The 12,124-nt window shown below is 38.0% G+C and overlaps 1 protein-coding gene across 1 annotated transcript in view; it reads right to left on the reverse strand.

Moving 5' to 3' along the window:
• CHMP3 (charged multivesicular body protein 3) overlaps positions 1–12,124 on the reverse strand; it is a 39,069-nt gene that overhangs the window by 6,739 nt on the left and 20,206 nt on the right. The window contains exon 3 of the mRNA XM_051974396.1: positions 11,400–11,579. Within this exon, the coding sequence (XP_051830356.1) occupies positions 11,400–11,579 (180 nt within the window). The remainder of the gene's footprint in view (positions 1–11,399; positions 11,580–12,124) is intronic.

The raw sequence follows: 12,124 nt of genomic DNA on the forward strand, positions 1-12,124 counted from the left end.
ATTTAACATACATTTTTTCTTTTTTCTCTCTTTTTTTAATTACAGCTTTTTAATTTTCAAAACATTTTTACCATGCTTAACATATATTGGATTACTTGCCATCTAGGGGAGGGGGTGGAGGAAAGAGGGGGAAAATTGGAACACAAGGTTTTGCAAGGGTTAATGTTGAAAAATTATCCATGCATATGTTTGGAAATTTTAAAAGCTTTAATAAAAAAGTTGATCACACAACTTTGGTGTCGCTGTATACAACGTTTTCCTGGCTCAAGCAGATAAATTCAATTTATTTACAGTGATCAGAGGGCTCCATGGGTGACACAAGAGAGATATCAAATCTAGATTCAGAGTCAGAAAGACTCATCTCTTCGAGTTCCAATCTGGCCTCAGACACTAGCTGTGGGACCTCGAGCAAGCGACTTAACTTTACCTCAATTTCCTCATCTGCAAAATGAGCTGGAGAAGGAAATGGCAAAGCACTGCAGCATCTTTGGAAGAAACTCCCTAAAGGGGCTACGAAGAAGTGGACACGACAATGATCAGAAGCTCTTGAATACCAGGGAGAAAAGCATCAGCAACAACCAGGAAAGTCTGCATGAGGCCCGTGACCTGTTACCTTTGGGGCCTCCCAAGGACCAAGCCAGTGGGCTCAGGCGGCTAGTCCACATGCAGGAGCCATTGAAAGACTCCTCTTAGCTGGGTCCACTACTCTCCCTCCCTTCAAACACATAGGCCTCTGCGTGTGGTTTAGCTCCTTGAGAGCATTTTGCCTTTTTTTGTACTCCTGGCATTTAATAAATGCTTGTTGAGGTCTTGTAGGTGCTGACCTGCATTAGTGGAGATTCGTCATCGGACAGCTCCCCTCATTAAATGAAATTAGAGGTCCAGGATCTATTCTTATCCATTTGAGTATTTGTATCCCCACTCAGTATAAACTCCTCTACAGGTTCAAGAGTGCCTCACTCAGTGCCTGGCACACAATAAGCACTTAATGCTTACTGATTGACTGTTAGGCAGATGACTCCTTGCTTTCTATAACTAGTCAGAGTGTCACTCCTGGTCATGGGTCCAAAGTCACTGACACTCTGAACAGGCCATGCTGTGAGCATCTCACCCTTACTAGCTTCCTCCTCCAATCCATCCTCTTCTGAATGGGCCTTTTTCTGCCAAGGGCGGCACCATCCTTGCAGTCACCCAGATACCCATCTCGGAGCCATCCAAGGAGCTGCCAAACCTCCTCAGTTACAGCCTCACATCCATTTCTGGTGTCAGTCTCCTTCCCTCCCATCACATGGTCACCACGCCCTCTTTACTATATTAATAGTCATAATCAGACCATTGGAATCACCTCCAAATTAGCCCCAAAATCAACAAACTAAAAATCCCAATTATACATCAAAAAAGAAATCTTAAAAATCAAAGGAAAGATCAGTACAGTTTAAAGTAACACTAGGAGCCGATTTTTTGGGGGAAAAAAACCCACACAATAAATGATAAAATAGATTTTTAAGAGAAGAAAAACAATCAGTCAGTATCAAAAATGAAAAATGTGACTATACAACCAACAAAAAAATTAAAATAATTAGGAGCTGTTTTGTCCAATTATATGCCAATAAAACTGGCAATCAATAAAATAGATGAATATAAAGGAAATAGAATACTTAAATAACCCTATCTTAGGGGGAAAAAAATGAACAAATGATAAATGAAGTTCTAAAAAAAAAAAAAAAAACATCCGGGAGGATGGTTTACAAGTAAATTCTACCAAACATTTAAATACTAATTCCATTGCTCTGTGTGTGTGTGTGTGTGTGTGTGTGTGTGTGTGTGTTTGTTTTACTGTTTGAAAAAAAAAATAGGTAAAGGAGTAAATTCCTTCTAAGATACAAAAACACTGCTACCTAAAACAAGGAGAGCAAAAATAAATAAATAAAGCTATAAAACAACTTTCCTAAAATTTAAATGAAATACTAGCAAGGAGATTTCAACAGTACATCACAAGGATCATATACTGTGAACACATTAGATTCAATCAGAAATGAAGGGCTGGTTCAATATTAGGAAAACTGTCAGCATAACTATCCATTAAACAACAAAGATTACAATATCTCAATGGATGCAGAAAGTTTTTGACAAAATACAACTTTTCTATTATTCCTATTCCTATTAAAAATATTAGAAAGCATAGGAATAAATGGAGTTTTTTTTTTTTTTTAATGAGAAGTAAAAAAAGCCAAAAGCAAAACTATTTGATAATGGAAATAAACTAGAAATCTTCCAATAAGATTGGAGAATGTTCATTACACCACTATTACTCAATATTGTATCAGAACTGCCAGTTCTATCAGTAAGACAAAAAGAAACCGAAGAATTAAAAACAGGCAATGAGGAAACAAATTATGACTCTTTGCAGATTATATGATGGTATATAGTTTTGAGAATTCTAGACAATCAACTAAAAACTAATTGAAACTACCTTCAGCAAAGTTTCAGGATATAAAATAAACCACATAAGTCATCACTATTTCTACATATCACCAACAAAACATTTAGAAAGAGATAGAAATTTTAAAAATCCATTAAAAATAATTGATGAAAATATAAACCACTTGGGAGTCTACCTGCCAAGACACATATAGGAGCACAATTACAAAATACCCTTCACACAAATAAAATCAGATATGAGTAATTGGAGAAATATTAATTTCTTAAAGATAAGCTAAGCTAACATAATAAAAATGACAATACCAGTTATATTAGTTTACTCATTCAGTGTTGTACCAATCAAACTAGCAAAGAGTTACTTTTTAGAGTTAGAAAAAAAAAAATCACAAAATTCATCTTGAAGAACAAAAAAAAATCAAGAGAATTGATGAAAAAAAAAATAATAAGGGTGCCCTGGTAGTACCAAATCTCATATTATACTATAAAGCTGTAATCAAAATAAATTGAAACTGCACAAAAAATGGAGTGGTTGATCAATGGAACAGATTAGATATCCAATATACAGAAGCAAATGAACTCTGTAACCTAGTGTTTGATAAACCCAAAGATCTTAGCAAATGGACCAAGAACTCACTATCTGATAAAAACTTCTGGGATGACTAGAAAAAGTAGTGTGGCAGAAATTACACAGAGGCCGACATCTCATACCACATATGATAAATTCAAAATGGTTGCTGGGTTTAGATATTAAGGGTGATTTAAGCAAATTAATGGAACATAGAAGAAATTATCCATCAGATCTATGGACAACGGAAGAGTTCATGACTAAATAAGAATAAAAAGGTTGATGTGAGATTAAATGGATAATTTGGGTTACATAAAATTAAATTTTTTTTTTCGTAAACAAAACCAATGCAACCAGTGTTTGAAGGAAAGCTGGAAATTGGGGGGAAAAAAACTTTGCAACATGTTTCTCAAGTAAAGATCTAGCTTCTTAATTTATATAATAGGGAACTGAATCAAATTTCAATAGGAACTATTCCTCAAATGATAAATGGTCAAGGGACATGAAAAGACAGTTTTTTTTTTTTTAAATCAAAATTATCAATAGCCACATGAAAAAAATGCTCTAAATCTCTAATAATTAGAGAAATGCAAATTAAAGATATTGTCCTATCAGACTAGCAAACATTACAGAAGAGGGCAATGAAAAATGCTAGAGAGAGTGTAGAAAAAAATTGGACACCAATGCCCTGTTGATATTGTGAACTAATCTAACCATTACGGAAAACAATCTGAAACTATGCCCAAAGGGTTATAAAATGATGCACCCTGTCATAATACTATTAGGTTTATATACCAAAGAGATTATTTTTTTTTTGGGGGGGGGAGTATTTATTCTTAATTTCATTTATTTATTTATTTTTACCATAGAGATTTTTTAAAAAGAAAAGAAAAAAGGACCTATATGTTCAAAAATACTCAGAGCAGCTTTTAGTAGTGGTGGCAAAGAAGTGGAAATTGAGAGAATATCCATCAATTGGGGAATGGCTCAATAAATTAGAAGTATATGATTGTGATGGAATACTATTTGTGCTCTAAGAAATGATGAAAGGGGTCATTTTAAGAAAAGTACAGGAAGACTTATATAAACTTGATGTAGAGGTAAAGGGAGCAGAACCAGGAGAATAATTTACCCAATATCAGCAATATTGTAAAGATAATCAAATGGGAAAGACTTAATAACTTGAAGCAACACAACGATTTACCACTATTCCAAAGGATTCATTATGAAAAACGGTAGTCACTTTTACATAGAAAACTAATGAATTCAGAGTACAGATTGACATATAATTTTCCCCTTTCTTTTCTTTTTGGAATATGCAAATATGTTGCAGATGATTTCATATGTATAACAGGTATTATATTTCTTGCTTTCTCAATGGGTATGGGAAGAGATGAAGGGGGAGAATTTGGATGGAAAATAAAATCTAAAAACAAAAAGGAAATTCCACTATTCTACCTTACTCTTCCTCTATTCACCATAGCCATTTGAAAGAGTTTGGCTCATGTACATAAAGGGAAAAAAAAAAAACTTCATGAAGAATATCTAATTGTCCAGATAATGATATGTTATTAGATGGTCAACCTATTCATTCATCAGGATAAATATCTTGGATAAAGGTTGCAAACAGTGAATGAGTTGGGCCCAAACTCATTGAACTAGAGAAAAAAAGTCTTTAAGAAATTATAAAAATTTTAAAAATCTTTTCCATGAATCAAAGGCCCATCTTTTTACTACTACAAGTACCAGTTATTTCTTTAAATGAGTAGAGTCATGTAACAGTTCAGTCCCTGAAGAATTAAATATGAGGACCACTCAAAAGGGCAATGGAAAGTTATGTAATAGACAGGAACACATTGCAACATATTACAAACAAAAAAAACTAAGAAGGAGAATCTGCGTAAAGGATGTCATCAGAGGATGATCAAAAAAGATGGGCTGGGATCCATGGGATATGAAGAGAAACTGAGACAGGTTTCCAGTACTTTGGCTGGGCCCCCTATGACAGACAAGAGTCATCCCAGAGGGGCAGGCGGGCAGTGATCTGCATTGACCAAAATGACACAGAGAAGACTGAACTCAAAGATGTAGCTGAGTATTTGAGTTAAATTCCACAAATAGAGTTTTCGGACAAACTTTTTGTACATGTCACTTGTACCATATACTTACAAGATTAAGTTTTGAACTCAAATTTAAGTTTACATAAATTCTAAGTTAATTCTATCTTATCAGATTCAGGCCAATGCTCTAGTCCCTTTAAGGATTCCACTCTGGGATACGATGTTTTAGCTTAGCCTCTTAGCTTTATTACCATTTGAAAACTATCCAAGTATGACTTAGGAGACCGAAGTTCAAATCCTGTCTCAGATACTCAGGTAAAGATGAGATATGATACAGCACTTTGCAAACTTAAAGTGCTATATAAATGCTAGCTAATATTACTATTATTACTTACTAGCTGGGTCATCAGGGGCAAATCATTTAATCACTCAGTGCCTCAGTTTCCTCATCTGTAAAAGAGAGAACATAGGTTTGGTCTCTTGGCAAGCCAAGCAATGAAGATAAAGAAGGAAAGGTCCTATCGGAATATCTGACTCAAATACCTCTTATTGATGTGTCAGAAAAATACCAGAAGCCCAAGCTTGGGTTTCCTTATCCAGACTGCTCTTCATTTTATATTCTACTAAAATGTAATTCAATCAAACTAAAAACTCCTAGATACAGTTATTTATATCCCAACACACTCTGCTGTTAGTTTGCTTAAACCACAAGAATACTCTAATGAGCAGATCCACAAACCTTTCATTTGAGTTTGAGACAAAGAGGAAATGGTCTAAGTCAAAAAAGAAACAAAATGGACAAGAGATTCTCCCCTCTGGAATACACATGGTACATGGTACGTACACACACATGCGCACACACACAAACACAACCAAAACAGATATTGCAGAGGCAATATAAGTTAAGAATGCCTTACTGCAAAAATCAGCCATCTGGAAAAAAATCGGTCTAAGACACATTCACCAACTTCTTCCATTACAATGTGCTCAAAGCAAGCCTACCAACTCTGCCAAAAGCAGAGACGCTACATTTTAGTACACTTATTTTTACTAATGCTGTACTGTGTTTCTTTCTTGATATCAGTCTTGAATAAAAAGAATAAAATATACAATGTACTAGAGCAATTTTCATTTTATTTACTGTTTTATTAGATCTGTGATTTCATTGATGTGGGAATATCTCTTTATTTCTCGACTCTGCAAGGTCCCATCATGAAGCATGCAGGTAGTTCACTGGTTATTTCTTGTTACCGCTATCTAGGCAGACTAATTTCTCTTCAATCATCTCTCTGTGTGTGATAATATCCTTAATCTTGCTTCTCCTGTGTAACTCTCCATTAGGAATCTTCTGTAGCCCACATATGCCCATGATGAACCTCTCCACTGCCTACAGGGTGATCCAAGAAAGACTTTAACCTCTGCAAAGTGGGGTTTTCTGTAACTTGAAGCAATTCAATATTAATGGAAGAATACATGACTGAAAAAGTTGGGGCTTATGAATGCAATGGAATGATTGTAGTGTAAGAAGTGATGAAAAACCTAGAAAGGTCTAAATAATGAAAAGATTTAAAGTGAAGTGAGCAGAACTAGAAGGCTAATGTATACAGTCACAGCACTATTATAAAGACTTAGTAATTCTGATCAATAACAAGGATCCACCACAATTCTAAAGAATCATGATGAAAAATGTTTTTTATAGTATTTTATTTTCACAAATACATGTAAAAATAATTTTCAACATTTTTTTTGTATGTGTTCTAAAATTTTCTCCCTCTCTCTCATCTTTCCCCTCCCCAATTTGATTAGGTTAAACATGTGCAATCCTTTTAAGGACTTAAACATGTCCATATCTGTTATATTGTGCAAGAAAAATCAGACCAAAAGGGGAAAAAAAAGACCAGGAGAAAGAAAAAACAAACAAAAAGGTGAAAATACTATGCTTCGATCCAATTCAATCTCCATAGTTCACTCTCTGGATGTGGATGGCATTTTCCATCCTAAGTCTATTGGAATGGCTTGGAATCACCGCACTGTTGTGATCAACATTACAGTTGATCGTCACATAGTCTTGTTACTGTGTAAATGTTCTGGTGCTGCTCACTTCACTCAACATCAGTTCATGTGAGTCTTTTCAAGCTCACCATCATCAGCCTGCTCATCATTTCTTATAGAACGCTATTTCATTACTTTCACATACCATAACTTATTCAGTTATTTCCAAACTGATAACACACACGAAAAACGTTAATCCATCTTCAGAGACAACTGACAGACTCAGAGTGCAGACTGAAGTTTTTTTGGTTTACTTTTCTTGCCTTTTTTTGTCTGAATATGGCTAATGAAGAAATATTTTGAATCAAAATTTAAAAAAATAATAAGATAAAACATAACAAGGACACCCTGATGTATTTGTAAATCATCGTCTTAGAAACTTTGCAAAGAATAGGAAAATAGACACATAGAGAAGATAATATTACTTGGTCATCTTTTTCAATAATTAAGAAGTCTAAGATTTTTTTCTTAAAATATTTGGTATCTTCCTCTCTAGTAAGTATCTTGAGAACAGACCCTTCAATGTCCTCAGAATTGTTATCTTATCAAATACAGGATCCTTTTGCTCCAATAGCCAAGTCCAGCTAGCTGTTCTTCCCATGTATATTTCTAGTGCCATTTCCATGTCCTCATGTCCTCTTCAAGGACTGGAGTATCAGAACTTAAAGATGGCGGCTTCATTTAGACAGCTGGAGAAAAGTTGGCTATGGAAACCTTGATAAATCTTTCTGTATCACTACATTACTTCAGATTTACTTAATGTGAATTTCAAACTAACAAGAAGAGAAAAACCATGAAACATTCTGAATCGTATTTTTAGTAATGTCCAAAGTGCTTGTAGATCACGCCTGCCCAATAAAATCACAAAAGGGTTAACTTCTCTCTCGGTCTTTCTGACGCGGCTCTCTCCTGATCTCTTTTTACTCTTCTTGGCTGCCATCACCCAGCTTATATCCACTAGCGATGGGTGCCCTCCCTTCCTCCTTGCTCTCTCTTCTCTGTGTACCTCGCGTGGTGATAACATCCATTCCTACTGGCTCAGTTCCATCTGTGCAAATGATTCTCAGATCTGCCTTAATCCCTTTGCAGACCTCCAGCCTTCACCTGTGCACTTGACATCTCAGACTCATTATCCTTCCTTACTCCCTACTTTCTTATTTCTATTTTAAAATTAAATATATTTTTTCAATTATCAAGCATTTTTTCTCCCTCCAACCTCCCCATTCTTTTGGAAGAAGAAAAAGAAAATAAACTGCAAAAAAAAAAAAAAAAAAAATGCAGAATCAGGCAAATCCAATTCCATCTTGGCCATGTTCAAAATTGTGTTTTCTACATTTTGTTCATTTTCTGGCAGGAAGCTTGCCCACTGCTGCCATCCTCTCGCTGAGCCAGACCCACAATCAAACAGCATCCCCGACTCCTCACTCAACACCCCCGTCCCCACTCCCTTCAAGCAGCTGCCCTGGGCCCGGCCCTCCCATCTAAGACCCAGGGGACCACAGCGGTCTCCTGGCTGGCTTCTTCCCAATTCCTCAAGGGGACCCCATGGACTCTTGGCTTTTTGATCTGCAGAACAAGGGGGGAAGCTAGAGAGCCCCCCATCCAGGCTGGCCCAGAACTAAAGGCTTGCTCCACACCCCGGAACTGATCCCCAGGTGCCCAGCCCGATCCCCTACTTTCCCAGCGTTCCACCGAGAACAAGGGACCTGTCTGCCTCAGTTTCCTCAGCTGGCAAACGAGCTGGGCAAGGGCACGGCCAAGCCCTCCAGTGTCTCAGCTGAGAACCCTCCCAGGATGGCCTCGGCCTCTCACACACCGTCCATCTTGTATCACAGGAACCTGGTTCAGGGGATGGAGCCTCGAATCAGGAAGACTTGAATTCAAAATCTGCCACAGACACTAGCCAAATCACTTAAGCCCTTGTATCTGTTTCCTCATCCATAAAATGGGACTCACAGTAACATTTACTTCACAGGGTCACTGTGAGGATCAGGCTCCACATAAATGTTAATTACTCTGTCCCTTAATGAGCATTAATTAAGCATTTCCAGGAAGCACTAAGTGCTGCGAACACAAATACGGACCTCCTACCATTCTGAGGGGAATGCTGCAAAGGGAGGGGGTGAGATCCAGCTTGGGGACAGGATGGGGCAGTCCAGGCTGCCCCTCCAGCCCCCGGCTCCTCTTCCAGCAGCGCCCCGTCTGCCTTCCTCACTGCTCTAGGCCCTGCCCCCCTCTCCCCCTGCCTTCCAGGTCAGTAGCTCGAGGCCCCCTCAGCCTCAGAAAAGCTGCCAAAGGTGGCGCTCACATTTCCTGCCTCCAGGAAACTGCGGCAAATATAAAGTCTGCTCAGACTGGGCCACACTCGGGGCACATCTGACAAGTGCTTAGAGTCCCCCAAGTCAGCCACCCAGTGGGGGGCGGGGCCAAATCTAGCCTCAGCCTGGAGGCGGGATCCTGGGCAAGTCACTTCACTTCTGCTGCCTCCATTTCCTCAACTGTAAAATGGGAATAAATGATAATAGCACAGGATCCAATGAGATAAAACTTACTTAACACAGTGCCTGGCACACAGTAGGTGCTTCATAAATGTTCCTTCCATCCCTCTTTCCATTACTTTGCCTTCTAGGCTCTGCCTGGGCAGATGGGCCCCCCCTCTGAACCCTGCCCCCAAATCCAGGCTGACTGTCCAAGGTCAGATTTCCTCTCCTCCTCCAGGTTCCCGTCATGTCCACCTCACTAACCAGTTCCTCCTTGTTAAGGAGATGCAGATGCAGAACAGCATTTACCCTTGTTGGTTCCTCCACTTTACGATGGATGAAATCATGATTAAGTCAAGACACTATTTGCTCTTCTGTCTAAAGGCGCTACATAAATGCTTATCCCTTTCCTTTTACCTCTTCTGGCCGAGGGAGAGTTCTAGTCTTTCAAATATCAGTGTTAACTAACTCAACACGACAACTTTTTTACTACCTGACAGCAAGTCTGTGGAGGAAAGACATTGTTGGGGAAAAGGACACAGGAAGTCTGGAGATGCAAGTCTGGGGAAGCAGCACAGCACAGTAAGTCAAGTCACGGGCCATCTGCTATGGGGTGTGTAGAATGGGGGATGAGAAGGAACAAAAAACAAGCTTTTTGCCCATTTCCTAATTCTGTCTAATATTGGCTTTGATCTCAAGAAATATGGAACTTTTTTTTTTTCCTTTTCTTTCCTGTTCAGGGTCCCCTGCTCTTAGAGCCCCCCAGAATTGGTTTGGTATTACCACTACCGTAATACAGTTAAATCAAAGATTAAATGAGCTCTTGAGGGCTAGTTTGGGATTCTCATTGTCATCTATAAACATTAATCTTAATGGTTAAATACATTGAGGTCTAAACAACTACTCTACAGATGAACTTTTGAAATACAAACTATTTATAAATGCCAGATTGGCAAAAATCACAAAAAAGAAAAAAAAGAAAAAATGACATTGTTAGCTGGAGCGGTGACTTAATATGGCCATATTGGAAAACAACGTAGAATTACTTCCAAGAAAGTACTTAACTTTGATCCACTGATACATCTACTGGGCTTATGTCCCAAAAAGATCAAAAAAGAGAAAAAAGATCCAATGTAGAAAAGTTTGCATAGAAGCTCTTTTTGGAATGGGAAAGAACAGGAATCTAAGGGGTCGCCCAATAATTGGGGAATAGCTAAGAAAATTATGGTATATATTGTCATCATTTATTATTATGCTATAAGGAATAGCAAAAAAGATGGGTTCAGAGAGTCTGGGAAGACCTGCATGAGCCAATATAAAATGAAGTAGGCAACTTAAAAAACAACTTAAATAATAATGATGACACCTTTAAAGACTGAAGAACAACGACTAGCCCCAATTCCAGAGCCTGCTACCCTTCTCTGGTCAGAGAGGAGATAGATTCAAGAGGCATCGTGACGGACAGTTTTAGAAGCGGATGGTATGGGGTTTACTTTGCTTGCCTATAGAGAGCTAATACAAAGCTATTCTTTTTCTTTTTTTTTTTTTTTAAGATTGGGAGTAGAGAGGTTGTGTGGAGAAAAAAATGATAGTGAAATGTATAATGAAAAATAAAAATAAAATAAATAAAATAATATAAAAATAAAAATAACTAGGGATGCTTATACTTCAGAACGATTAAAATTAAAGCAAAAGTTTCCTATTGCACCACTGACCAAGAGAGGAAAGCCCTCTAAAGAACGGCTGAGCCCTCCAGGAGGAGTCCCAGGGGCAGCCTAACGCTAGGGCTGTGCTTCTTACCTAGTTGGTTCTTCATGCCCATGAGAACAGAATTCATATGGGCCTTGGATGCATACAGTTTGCTCACAGCCTTCCTCGATCGGATCATCTCCTTGGCCAGAATCACACAGACATCCTTCTGGCCCTTTTTGGCCGCATCCTTCACGGACCGCTTTACTTTTTCTTCTTCTCTCTGGATATCTGAATTTTGAAGAAGATAGAAACACCAAAATCAGAGGCTGCCTGCAGAGGATATTGCTGATGCTGAAATCCATAATTTTTTACTGTAGTTTCTATTTTCAGAATAATTACATCAATGTACAAAAAATATAAATGACATACAGTCGAAAAAGTATAATCTCATTTTTTCTAATCCTATTATGAGTCTTTGCCAATTTTCAGATCTGCCTCTGTATATCCTGCACCAATGGTTTTGATACCAATTCCAAAGAATATAAAAACTATGAAAATTGCCAAACTGCTCTAAACTACTAGTACTCTGAATGGGAAGACAATGCAAGGTCAATAACAGGGAGTCTCAATGCTTGATAGAAATAATTTATATATTTCTCTTCTGTATACTTCTGGGCTGTTAGAGATTCAAGGGACCTTAGCAATGTTGTGTTTCCAGAGCTTAATCCAGATGAATCGCCATTATAACACGGCAGACGAGTCTTGGAAAGCTCCGAGGCAGGGGAGCCTTCTAAGGCAGGAGGCCCCCCATCATCCAGCCTACTACTCCTGGA

Source organism: Antechinus flavipes, chromosome 2, assembly GCF_016432865.1.
Source record: "Antechinus flavipes isolate AdamAnt ecotype Samford, QLD, Australia chromosome 2, AdamAnt_v2, whole genome shotgun sequence".
Classification (NCBI taxonomy): Eukaryota; Metazoa; Chordata; class Mammalia; order Dasyuromorphia; family Dasyuridae; genus Antechinus; species Antechinus flavipes.